Source organism: Doryrhamphus excisus, linkage group LG1, assembly GCF_037039965.1.
Source record: "Doryrhamphus excisus strain RoL-2023G ecotype Guam linkage group LG1, RoL_Dexc_Guam_v1.1, whole genome shotgun sequence".
Taxonomy (NCBI): domain Eukaryota; kingdom Metazoa; phylum Chordata; class Actinopteri; order Syngnathiformes; family Syngnathidae; genus Doryrhamphus; species Doryrhamphus excisus.
Window position 1 is genome coordinate 14,643,885 of NC_136357.1, and position 13,742 is coordinate 14,657,626.

Sequence of the window (13,742 nt, forward strand, 5' to 3'; positions counted from 1 at the left end):
AATAGGTGCAGATTCTGTAATATCTAGAAAGCTTTCTGTGCGGGTCATTGTGTGCAGCTGCTCTATAGGAGTCACAACTCAATACAAAGAGCTGAAAAATGAGCATAATATGTCCCCTTTAGACACTTAATTGAGCAAATTTGAAATTCACCTGTGGATAAAACTACGTATACCCCAGATGCATAATACCAGCTATTACATACAATTCTATTTTAGAGTAATATCACTTGATCAAGCCTTACATCCCGTTGTCCTTCATTTAATGTGGTTAAACACAACCACGGTATAGCATTCAATGTTGTTAAATGGAATATTTTTGTAGTTGGAGCATATGAAGCCTGTTTATGACTTTCTAGAGCCATCTAGACATGAAATAACAACCCCATAGTCACCTTTACACTCATTATTCATTGTTTCCAGCACATTACGCAACTGTATTAGCCTTGATTGTCCAGCCATCCATTTTCTATACCGCTTATCCTCATTAGGGTCGCAGGGGTATGCTGGAGCCTATCCCAGCTGACTTTGGGGGTGATAGGCGGGGTACAGCCAGGATTCACAGGTAGCCTTGGTTGTATTTCTTCTAAACTTAAGAAGCCAAAAAGTTACCACTTCCACATGGGATGGGAGGAGAAAAAATTATTTTTCACTCATGTCAGTCACACCATGCTTGACATCATTACTTGCTATGGTAATGCAATATAATGTAATGTCTCAATATTTTGTGGCATTACTGCCGCCGAGAGCCCAGAATACTACATATCATTAACATATCATTAAAAATAGACCACTGTCTGCCACCAAGCAGCAATCATTTATTCATTGATAAATTTAGGAGAAGTCACAATACAGTGAGGCAGCAAGCACCTCATGTTAAGAAGCCTCCAGCTTTTCCTTGTGCTAACCCCCAACATCCTGAGTCATTGTCAGCTGTTGTTCCTTGTCAGCTGACTTTAGGTCGGCTCATTAAGCCAAAGCTTTGCTTGTCTTGCGGCTGGTTTTAACGTTATCTACATGAGTGTAATGACCCGAGGCTTACAGTGTATCCACTTATACAAGTCGCTGCATGCCGACAGCGAATTACGTTCAACCTGCTAAAGCCTTAAAGATCTATTTAATGCCATTATGGTTGTTACTGTGGGCCCCATGCCGAGGACCAGGATGAACAAGTCCTGGCAGAACACCGTGGACGTACACTGTGTGAATAAAAGTATCGAGAAGCAACACTCCTTAATGCTTCAGCTTTGCAATACATTTTGTACAATTGCTTCAAACTTTGTGGGAACACTTTGGGGACAACCTTTTTCTGTTCTTAGTACACAAGGCAAGTTCCATAAGGGCACATTTATACGAGTTTGCTGTGGAAGAACAAGCCCATGTGACCTCAGCAAATGGACGCCTTTCAAAGTCATTTCAAGCTGCTCTCAGCTCTGTTTTCTTCTGTAGCTGACCCAATACTTCTGTGCCGGGAGCATGTGTTGCGTCATGCTAGTTTTGCTTTAGGTCATCCACCTTGAAGGATAAACTATAGGTGTTATGTCTGTCAAGAACATCAGACTATTGTGGCATCTTTGTGCTGTGTAAGTACAGTACTATCCATGCTAGCTGGCTCTTGTGGATAAAATGCATGCTGAAGCAACAAGCCTGCGAGAACAGCAGGGCCTCTGTTGAGCTAAGCAGGGATTAAAAAAGCTCGCTTAGAGTGCATCGAGCCGGAGCTAGTTGCCAAGGCAACCACAACACTATTTCCATTGCTTTTGCATGAGGACGCATCCTGACAGCGCACACTGACTCCCTCTTTGGAGCAAGGAGGATGACGATTTAGGAGCGTTGTGGCCAAAGTGCACATGCTCAGTGAGAATTGTCAACAAAGAAGATTGCCAGCTGGTCGCTGCCGAGACATGCTGCTACAACACCTCTTTCACAAGAACATCAACTAATGGCAAACGCTGTGGAATCCCTGCAAGCCCTTGTAGGATGACCTCAGATTTGTTCACCTTTGGAAACCATGTATCCAATGGAAATAGTGAGAATGAAAATGATCTGTTCCAGGGTCAAAATTCTGATTTGTACATTATTATTGTTATTATAGTTTAGTTAAGAACTGTAAGAATGATCAGGTGATGCCTCTCCAAGTCCAATAAATATTATACAGTGGAAACGTGGTTTTGGGTAAGGTTGAAATTGTTCAATGTTGTTTGCCTCATTTGGTGTATATTTCTCTTGTCGTGTTAATGCACACATTGCATGAGTCCAACAGTATTCTTAATGTATTTTTATCACAAAGCTTTTGCTGACAGACTACTACCTTGCTAATACATGAAAACAGGTAGTCTGCTCCGTCGACCGTCTTATGATGTAATCAAAGGTTGACACTGTAGTTCTTTGCTAACTAACATAGTTACACCACTGGCCTCTTTCGATCACGGCTGCAAAATAACCCACATTTAAGGCCTGTCACGATAATCAGTGAATTAATTAACTCCAGGAAAAATAAAACAAACACGATAGTTTTGCCGACCGCGATAAATTGACATGCGCATGCATGTTTGTTGGCGTAATGAGGCGCATGCAAGTGTGTACACATACTGTGCTGCATGTGAGTGTCGTGAGTAACAAGCAAACAAACGCAAAAGGGGAGTGAAAGGACTACCACCTTTCTGTCTAAAATTCTCTGTTTTCTTTTCAAGAGAAACTTGAGTGTCTTCAGTGCACGTTGTTATGAGACCAAAGTGTGTAACAGTAGGTTCATTCATTCATTTATTTTCTACCGCTTTTCCTCACGAGGGTCGCGGGGGTGCTGGAGCCTATCCCAGCTGTCTTTGGAGAGGAGGCGGGGTACACCCTGGACTGGTCGCCAGCCAATCACAGGGCACATATAGACAAACAACCATTCACACTCACATTCATACCTATGGACAATTTGGAGTCACCAATTAACCTAGCATGTTTTTGGAATGTGGGAGGAAACCGGAGTACCCGGAGAAAACCCACGCATGCACGGGGAGAACATGCAAACTCCACACAGTGATGGCTGAGGGTGGAATTGAACCCTGGTCTCCTAGCTGTGAGGTCTGCGCGCTAACCACTCGACCGCCGTGCCGTCCCTAACAGTAGGTTATGCGAGTTAAATAAATAAATAATTCTGCACATATACACTTTTGGTGATTTAAAATTCACAAACATTTTTACTTAAAATTTGATAAATTAAATGTGATCGTACGTGTGCTTTTTGTGATGCTAAAATCTTTGGTTTCAGTCAAATTAGTTTGAATTTCATAGCTTCGCTCCCATCTCCCATTTTCAATTTTATATTTATTAATAAATCATGCTACTTCATAGTTGAATGTGGCCAGGGTCCTGGGTACTGGCCTGAGGCACCGTCAGCAACGTGGACATACACTAGTAGTTGTCCATAGCAGCAGCAGCATGCAAGGACAGCAGCCAACAGCGCGGTCCAAAGCCCCTGTGAAGCCCCTGCTTTGTTCATATTCACTGAACCAAGACAGTCTGTCAGGAGTCTACCACCAGCTGGCTTTGAATGTCTTTGGCCACGCCCCCCTGTGTGACATGCCTGCAGAAACTGAATTGCTCAACCAACTTGGATCAGATGATTTATACATTCATTGCAACATTTTCTCTGAATGTTTAAACAACAATTGACAAGTCAGTGGATCTGCATTGTACCTTATGTTTAGTTACGTTTAATGTGTACCGCGTACGTCTCTGTACTGAATCAGAGGTTCCATACGAAAAACTGAGGTCACAAACCCGTGTACTGTTTAACATGGCAAAAAATAAAAGAAGTGTCAATTCAGTTAGGGAGCAGATTTAAAAGTAGACATGCTCCCACAAATAGTGGTGGATGTAACTTAGCTTCAAGCAGAATGTCACAAATAGGATGCAGACGGTCACAAATAGCTTTATTTGCACCGCCTGGTTATTTATACCAACAGAGAAGCCAGGGCTGCATTTTCTCTGTAAACCGAGTCCTGTGTTCACGTCCAATAAACGTGACCAACCAACTCCACATCACCTGACCGGGATCTATGTTTACCATGTGGGTCATCCTTGTCAAGCTTTCATTCATTCATTCAGTTGTGTTAAATTCCCAGCTTTACTTTTTTGTGTAGAAGCAGGAACCCTATTGATTCTGAACACTATCTGATACTTGAGGTAGCCAGGCTTGTTTTTATTGGCACCACTCTACCAGTCACTCTACTGCAGGGGTCTCAAACTCAATTTACCTGGGGGCCACTGGAGCTAGGCAAGGCTGGGCCGCATCAGGTTTAAAAAAAACAAAAAAAACGCATTTATTAAAAACAGAAAAATATACAAACAGTGCTTTGGTTCCGATTTTCTAAAATAAAAGCTCTGATAAAACATTCCACTGTTCTCAAATATCTTAATTTTTATTTTTCTGCACAAAATAAGATAAAACATAATCAAGAATAAAGAAAATCAATCAATCAGTAATAAATAAATATAATAATAATAATAAAACGGCAAATAATTAAAACTTAAGAAACCACATATAGTTGGTGGGTAGACAAATTATTTTTTTCTGATTAAAATGAACAAAGCATTATTAGAGCCCTGTAGACATGACAAAACACGACTATAGTCACATTTATACTTTTTTTATTTACAACATATTGCGCAACTGCAGGGTCTTGAGACACATGCTAACTCGCAGACTAGAGAGCTAGCAACCTAAACGGTAGCCTTCAAGTTATTTCCTTTAAACTTAAATAGCCAAAAACGTACCACTTCCACACGGATAGGGAGGATAACTATTAACAGTTATTTAACCTTTGACATGAACATTAATCAAACGTAATTATTTTTTCTGGGTACATGATACCATACAGCATCCATATCAAACTTGCGCAGGCCGCACTAACATTAAACTTTCATATCAAGGCGGGGGCCTCAAACTAGTGTCCTGCCACATGTTTGAGACCCCTGCTCTATTGTCAATCATCCTTGTTACTGTTTGAGCAAGCACCCTACTAGTTTGAAAAGGATATCTGACTTGGATACCTGGGTCAATGGTCAGATTTGTTTGTCTACAGTACAAATACTGTATACCTATACAATAACGATTGTGGGTAATGGGCAAAATTCCCCCCAAAAGTTTTCCTTTTTGCACAAGTCTTAATCTTCAAGGAAAGTGAAAGTGTAAAGCCCTGTGGTTATTGAGAGGATAGGAATGTGTCCTAAAGTCTTTCCTGCCCGTGTTGACAGCTCCATTGGGTGTTTTTGCAACGCCCCTCCTTGCTTTACCATCCACCCCTCCCTCCCCTATTCGGCCTGCTCCACGACCTTTGACCTGCAGGAAGCGCCAAAGCCGTTATCAGCGTGCCACAGGGACTTTGCACAACCTTGTTTATTTGGGAGGCACATTTTCCAAAATGGTTATTCGGCTCAGGAATCAGCAGGGAATTCTGTGTGTATCCAACACTCCATTAGCGAAGGATGAGAGGTAGAGCTCAGGTCAGCTGAGGCCTCGCTGAGGCTTATTTTTGCAGGCTAGCTCCCAGTAGTGGAGATGGCTGGTAGATTTGTCTTTTGAGTTACTGTTGACAGTGACACTGTAGTTCATGGAGGCTATTTGTGGGGGTAAAATATTGCTGCACACCAGCGAGCTTGACTTTTGTTAACCACACATTGATTGTTTTAGCGCTAGCAGTATTCGAAAGATCAGCAGGTAGAAACAAACACCGCTAGCTCCTTGTGTCGCAATATGGTTGAACAGGCATGTGCACGTTTTGGGGGGCAGGTGCTCATGCCAGAAAAAAGGCTATGCATTGCAAAAATTATTGATAATTATTATCGTTATTACATTTATGTTTATAATATAATGTATTGATCAACATCAATGTATGTCATAATTAAAGCTGACTTTTTTTCCTTTTTTTTTAGATTGGACCAGTAGAGACAGAATGTTTTGATCGGTTTTTATTTGATGCTTGTTTATTTTACGAAATGTCAGGTAGCAACGTAATGTTTTCACTTCAGCTATGCTAATGTTGTTTAATTTAGCACCAAGCCACGTCAGGGACTTGCACAAACAGTGCTATTACCTGCTGTCAGTATAGACTGCAGCCAGATAGCAGTCAGCATTGCAAGAGGATGGCGTCGCCGCGCAGGTTGGGGAAGAAGTACTACCAGAACTGAATTTAATTCAAAATGAATGCAAATGAAAACATATTTGGGTGGAATTGATTACATAGATAGTAACCAGATAACTATTATATCCTTCCTGGTTTGGATTAACTATTAATTAATCGGCTGTTGGTTACAACATCCTCTCATTATCCTCTTCTCAAAACAATATGCATTGAAAAGAGTACCACATTTGCATCAAAATATGATGACATGGTAATAATCTTGTTTATGTAGATGCGTACAAAAAAGATGCACCTCAATCACATACACATGAATGCACAGGCGACAGTGCACAGGGATATGCAGGAAACAAATATAACGCTGAGTGTTTTGGGAGGTCTCATTTGTTTTTGTTTTTTGTGGAGGCATTTTTCTGCTGCAAATGTATTTCTCTTTCGAAGCCAAACGCTTTAATTAAAGGGGACATGTTATGCTCTTTCCACTTTTCTGACCTATAAATGTAGTTAGAATGTTGTATTCTCATGTTAAACGATGCCAAAGTTTCAGATAAGATATGCCTTTATTCGTCCCTCAGTAGGGGAAATTTGCATTGCATAGCAGCAAGAGTACAGAATCAGTTAAGCAATAATGAGGTTTGCACTTTTGGAAGTGAGACTTAAAAACTTCGGGATGGCTCAAAACTCTCGGTTTGAAAAGGTGTGGTAAAACCGTCCCTTTATGATGTCACAGAGGGGTGGGAAAATGATGGGCATTGTAAAATGATCCTGCCATTATAAAATGGTCCGATCCTGATCCTTCCAAGATGTCGCACATTTGTTATGACATAAAAAGTCCAGTAGTCAACACATTTTGTATTCAACTGTCACTTTTTTGGGTGTTTTCCTTAATGTAGCGTGCTCGAAACAAATATACCATAGCACACCATTGATGTCTTGTTGCACCGTCTCTTATCTCAATCAGTTCATGGCCGCTGCAAGCTAGACTACACGTCTCTGCACCCTGATGAACTTTAACACCAACCTTTCCTGACCTCAAACCTCAACTGTCCGTCGGTCTGTATACCCAAAAATAGAGGAGAGTGGGCAACTGTTACTTTTTTACGTCCCCTCCGTTGATACAGAATAGCTCATTTTACATCTTCAGGACTGCAGTAGGCGTCTTTGTGCGCTCAGGTGACAACATGGCATACATTGACGGGATTACACCGCTAATTACAGTTCAATCTCTCTGAGAAACAAAGACTGGTTTGTACGTGCTTTTGAGGATTACGTTTATACAACATTCTTGCGATCAGAGGCATCTGTCCTTTTTTCCAATTTAGCTTCCCAAGCAAAGGAGAACTAGTCATTTGACTGTTTTTGTGCAAATAGTGTTTTCTTGAAAGCTTTTGACATGAAGTAATAATTTAGTCTTTGTCAATAGTGACCATTACCTCTGCCTTCACTGGACTGTGTAGTTGGTGTCCGGATCCAGAGTCTAATTCATGGACACAATGGCCATACTGTGCTGGACTCCCAGCATTGTTCTCCCTGTACAAGAAAGCACAATGAGGCTGTTATGCACACTAGACGGTGACGCTGTCAGGTGCTTTTCATCCAAGCCAGGCGAGGAGAGTTGCCTTTCTGTCTGGATCAAAATCAGACGTTGCACAAGGACAGCACAGAGCATGAAAACCGTCTTCTACCATGGCTGTGTCCATGTTAAGCTTCGGCCGCTTGTGCATCAAAGCCATGCTCTGCAAATGTTTAATTGACCTGACTTGTTCATCAGTGTGATGGTTAAGCAACTAGACAAGCAGAGGAGACTGACAATCATGGTGTTGACAAGCATGATAATTCCTGCACACTAATTGTTAGCATGGACATTCAAACATCCCAATATCTTGTCAACGTCAAGCTCCAAGCCTGACTTTCTTGATATGAACATTAGAGCAATGGAATTCCACATAATTAACAGTAATGTCATATTTTGTGTCTTTGTTTTGCAGGATCCGTCCTCAGCTGGCCCGGGAGAAAATTGAAGGATGTCACATCTGCACATACGTGATGCCCGGAGAGCCTCAGGTCATCCTGGGCAAAGACAAGGCCTTCACCTACGACTACGTCTTTGACATGGACTCCCAACAGGATGCCATCTATGGCACCTGCACGGAGAAGCTGATTGAGGGCTGCTTCGAGGGCTACAACGCCACCGTCTTTGCATATGGACAGGCGAGTCTTTGTGCGCCGAGCCGCAGCTGCCGGCCCCCCCAGGGAGCTTGGTGGCTTGTACGAGCGTGCACACTGGTGTCTGGCGACTGAGTGGGAACGCTGGTCCTTTTAAGAGGAGAGATAATGTACAGTATTTGGCCACAATGTAGCAGGAGCCAATACAAGAGCTGTATAAATATGCTGTCATTTTCAGTGGTGTAATACCACTACAGTGATACACAGTATTATCACATACTACAGTATTAATTGGCCCTGTACCCTAGAAAGCGCCCATGAATGATACGGCAAAAGGCCGAAATGATACTGTGTCAAAGCCCAGGGCAGTGATACTGATAAAATATAGAGTTTAACCATGTCCAGTATCAGCCCCCATAGCTGTCCACTCAGAGTGCGCTGCTCTGGTATCGTGCCCGTGAAACAACCAATCAGAGAACAGCGCATCGTGAACATACAGTGTTTGTTTTGGTTTATTTAAATAATAATAATAATAATAATAATAAGCTCATGATTAAGTAGTATGTGATAATAAGATCATCACATGGTTTGTCTGGTATCAGGCCTAGTATCATGCCCCCACGTGCCAGTATCAGCCCTCGATCTTCGGTCTCGGGCTGATACTGACACATGGGGGCATGATACCTATAAGTATCACACCGATCACCTCACACTACTGCAGGTGTGGGCAAATATTTTGACTTGTGGGCGGCATTGAGTTAACAAAATTGTCCGGTGAGCCCGAACATATATTTAACACACACACTATTTTATGCTTATAATTTTCCTTGAATTATTTGTCTAATTTTATCTGTAAAATTGTTATACTATACTATGTTCTCATGTCCCTTTTTTCAGGAGCACTTTAAACGTCAGACAACATCAAACTATGTAATTTAATTTTACAGTTTTGTTGTTTTTTTTGCTAAATCAGACATCCGACTTGCAAGTCCTGTTTCCAGTTTGTATGCTAAAAGTTGAAATACTGAGAAAGCAACTGGCAGGCCAGATTCAAACGCTTGGTGGGCCGCATGTGGCCCCCGGGCTGTAGTTTGCCCACCCCTGCACTACTGCAAACTCATGTTGAAATGTGATTAGAATGACAGTGTATCTATGTAAGCTTAGGGTAATCCCAAGTGGAAAGCTTCGTATTGCACCAAGCAGCATATCATGCACTGTCATTTCAAAACAGTCGACCCCTTCTATTTGTGGGAGTTACATTCCAAGACCCCACATAAAAATGCCTGTCACGCAGTTATTAAACGATTTCTAAATTCAGTTTTACACATTGAGAAACAAAATGTGCAGTTGCAAAACATCACATCTTGCACAGCATCTTCCTGTGAAACATGCAGAGTGGATTGACTTGTGAGACAGCACCCTCTGCTGAATTCATCGCTGATGCAGTATTTTCCCCACTGTAGGAAGCACCATCAAATAATTTTCTATTTACATTACAGTAAAAATATATTTACAAATGTGGAGATTCACTGTATTCAATATTGTTGTGCCTTCATGCAGACTGGTTCAGGGAAGACGTACACCATGGGGACGGGCTTTGATGTCAACATAGCGGATGATGAACTGGGCATCATCCCCCGTGCTGTCCACCACCTCTTCAAGGGAATAGAGGAGCGCCGGCAAGCCGCCCAGGAGCAGGGTCGCCCCATGCCCGAATTTAAGATCAACGCGCAATTCCTTGAGGTAGCAGCGCACTTTAACGCGGTAGACATCACGGCTCAGTGCCGTGTCATTGACACCATACTCGTAACAAGCTGACAAGTGAAGTTCAGCAGCTGTCTGAGGGGGACGGCGGGGGTTGTGTTGCTGATTGAGGAGTTAACGAGGAATGATGTCGGGAGGCACTTGTGTTGCTCCGTCACTCTGTGACACTATTCGCATTCCTAAAAGACGACCCGGAACACGAGAGGTGCTAAAATGTGGACACCCACAAATCAAACTTCCATAGAATTGTAAATCTCCACACCTCCTGCCATACTTGCCCATACTTGCCCATACTTGTGTGGGTCTTTTTCAGGTACTCTGGCTTTTTGGGATAATTGGAGATTCTTCAATTTTTATAGTTGTCAGTGTGCATGTGTACAGTAATTGACTCCAGCTCAACCATGACCCAGATGAGGACAACTGGATAGGAAATTAAAATATGAATAACGTATTCATAAACATTTTTGTCATTGTGCATTGTGTCATCCTTGCAGCTTTACAACGAGGAAGTTCTGGACCTCTTTGACTCCACAAGAGATATGAAACAGAAGTCTCACGTCAAGATTCACGAGGACGCCAACGGTGGCATCTACACTGTGGGAGTGACCACACGCACCGTGTCCTCAGAGGCTGAGGTAAAGCAGTCAACATAATATTTTTTACAGCCAGCTCGGCTCGTCCAGTGACGTCTCTAATATTTACCCCATCCCCTCTTCAGATGATGCAGTGCCTCAAGCTGGGCGCTTTGTCTCGTACCACCGCCAGCACGCAGATGAATGTCCAGAGCTCTCGATCCCACGCCATCTTCACCATCCACTTGTGCCAAGTCCGCGTCTGTGCCTCCGACAATGTTAGTTGTAATACCATTTGTATTGAACCACACTAAACCTCCTTTAAGGCATACTGTCTGCCATGCCTGTTGTTCCTCGCAGCATGAAGATGAAGCTGACAACAGGGTCTCCAATGGCAACGGGGACATGGACGAGTACGAGACTCTGACCGCCAAGTTTCACTTTGTGGACTTGGCCGGCTCCGAGAGATTGAAGAGGACGGGCGCCACAGGAGACCGAGCCAAAGAGGGCATCTCCATCAACTGTGGACTGGTGAGATGTTATAGCTTTGGACTGACCTCTAGTGGATGAAATATGTCATGGTTTGTTTCAGGTGTTTATGCATGACAGTACTGAAAGACGTGCATTAAAACACGATGCAAATAAATTGAATAAACTATACAAGATACAATCCACAAACTGGTTTGTTTCAGACATGCTTAACATGTTCATGGCTACATATGCACAATTAATCACATGCAAAAAGGAGTAGGAAGAAGATTCAGCGATTCGTTTAACAAGAAAATGAAGAAACAAGGCTGGTCTGATAATAAACAATGGTACCTGTAGCTCTGCCACTGCAGCAGCACACTTTATTGGTTTCTATGTTACACTACAATGACATTTCATCTACAGATGAATATCATAGTGAATTTATATCATATATATACCTTCTATCTTGTCCCGCAGCTATGATCCATGAGTTTGAAGGCTTAAAGTTGGACTTTATATTCAAAGCCGTCATATGACTCGAGGTGTCCAATCTGAGAAGTCATCTACCTAACAAAGATATATATGTGTGTGTATATATATACATATATATGTGTATATATATACATATATATGTATGTATGTATGTATATATATATATATATATGTATATACGTATATATATATATATGTATGTATGTGTGTGTGTGTGTATATATATATATATATATGCATGTATGTGTGTATATATATATATATATATATATATATATATATGCATGTATGTGTGTATATGTATATATATTTATATGTGTATATGTATATATGTGTGTGTGTGTGTATATGTATATATATATATATATATATATATACATATACACACTATGATTGGAGAATACACACCATATCCTATGATTTATGGATGTGCTGATATCGGGCAGGTGTTATCGGTGGCCCAATATTATCGTCCATCTTGAGCAAAATTGTATAGTTTAAAATAAATGGCACACATGACATCTTACACTACATCTACTTTTCCAGACAAATCAATTACAATTTACCTGTTACTATGTCTTGTGTCCCTAAAGCTTGCCCTAGGGAATGTAATCAGCGCTTTGGGCGACCGGAGCAAGCGGTCGTCACACGTGCCTTACAGAGACTCCAAACTGACCCGGCTTCTGCAGGACTCATTAGGAGGAAACAGGTTAGTGGAAACTTTTTAGTTGGTATTTACCGTCTGTTGAACAACACTAAGGGTCCTTGTGGTTTCAGCCAAACGGTGATGATCGCGTGCATCAGCCCGTCCGACCGTGACTTCATGGAAACGCTCAACACTCTCAAGTATGCCAACCGAGCCAGGAACATCAAGAACAAGGTGATGGTGAACCAGGACAAGGCCAGCCAGCAGATCAGCGCCCTGAGGACGGAGATCGCTCGGCTGCAGATGGAGCTGATGGAGTACAAGACGGTTGGTGATAGCCTAAACTTGCCACTCATTTTAAAAGAATATCTAATATGAATGTATGTTGCCCCTCCCCTGCAGGGTAAACGCTTGGCAGGCGAGGACGGCGTGGAGAGCTTCAGTGACATGTTCCACGAGAACTCCATGCTGCAGACGGAGAACAGCAACCTGAGGGTAAGGGTGAAGGCCATGCAGGAGACCATAGATGCTCAGAGAGCTCGACTCACCCAGTTGCTCAGCGACCAGGCCAACCAGGCTCTGGCCAGGGCAGGTAGGTTACCACGCTCGCCACCAAATGCTGTGTAAATGCCTGTGTAAGGCTTTTGTTTCTTGTTCAGGTGAAGGAGGCAGCGAGGAAATTGGCAACATGATTCAGAGTTACATCAAAGAGATTGAAGACCTCAGGTAAATAATTTAACACTGAAAGACATGATATTAGCTCTTAGCTTTAGCTTTGATTGGGGAATTAAGATTTGGGTTTATATAGCGGATATCTGCCATCTATAAAGTGTTAATAAGTCCTCTAACTCGAGTGTGGTCTGGTCCTCAGAGCCAAACTTCTGGAGAGCGAGGCGGTGAATGAAAACCTACGGAAGAATTTGTCGCGCGCCTCCAACCGCCAGTCGTTCTACGCAGGCTCCATGCTGGCGCCCGAGAAGGAAACATCAGACATCATTGAAATGGCCAAGAAAGACCTGGAGAAACTCAAGAAGCGTGAAAAAAAGAAAAAGAAAAGGTAATAAGTGATAGATAAGTCTGTTTCGCTCCAGCTTGACTGGCTCTGCTTTTTATGATTTCAAACTGCCTACGAGTTTTTAAATGGTCAAATCAAATCAACTTTATTTGTATAGCACTTTTCCTGCAAAGACATGCAACACAAAGTGCTTTACAGAATTAAAACAATTACCACAATTAAAGGGAAAACAAAGAAACAAAAGAAAGCCCCTCTCTCCATACTAGACACACACCCACCCACACACACACACAATCACACACAGTAGGGAGACATGGCATGGCACTGAGGATCAAGGAAACGCCACCTTTGGGGCCGTCCACACTGGGAGGAGCCGCAGGCCGTGCCATCGGGGGACCAGCATCCGACAGAAGGATGGACCCCCACATCAAAGGGAGGAACCGGCCGGGTCGAAGGGACCCAAGGATGGCACCCCCTCAGCAGAC

At 42.5% G+C, this 13,742-nt stretch overlaps 1 protein-coding gene across 4 annotated transcripts in view; it reads left to right on the forward strand.

Annotated features, from left to right (window-relative positions):
- kif21a (kinesin family member 21A) overlaps positions 1–13,742 on the forward strand; it is a 32,923-nt gene that overhangs the window by 4,286 nt on the left and 14,895 nt on the right. For all 4 annotated transcript variants that reach the window (XM_058076676.2, XM_058076673.2, XM_058076675.2 and 1 more), the window contains exons 2-11: positions 8,120–8,342; positions 9,858–10,040; positions 10,556–10,696; positions 10,780–10,911; positions 10,994–11,164; positions 12,190–12,305; positions 12,374–12,569; positions 12,645–12,834; positions 12,902–12,968; positions 13,114–13,299. In XM_058076676.2, coding sequence (XP_057932659.2) covers positions 8,120–8,342; positions 9,858–10,040; positions 10,556–10,696; positions 10,780–10,911; positions 10,994–11,164; positions 12,190–12,305; positions 12,374–12,569; positions 12,645–12,834; positions 12,902–12,968; positions 13,114–13,299 — 1,605 coding nt within the window. The remainder of the gene's footprint in view (positions 1–8,119; positions 8,343–9,857; positions 10,041–10,555; positions 10,697–10,779; positions 10,912–10,993; positions 11,165–12,189; positions 12,306–12,373; positions 12,570–12,644; positions 12,835–12,901; positions 12,969–13,113; positions 13,300–13,742) is intronic.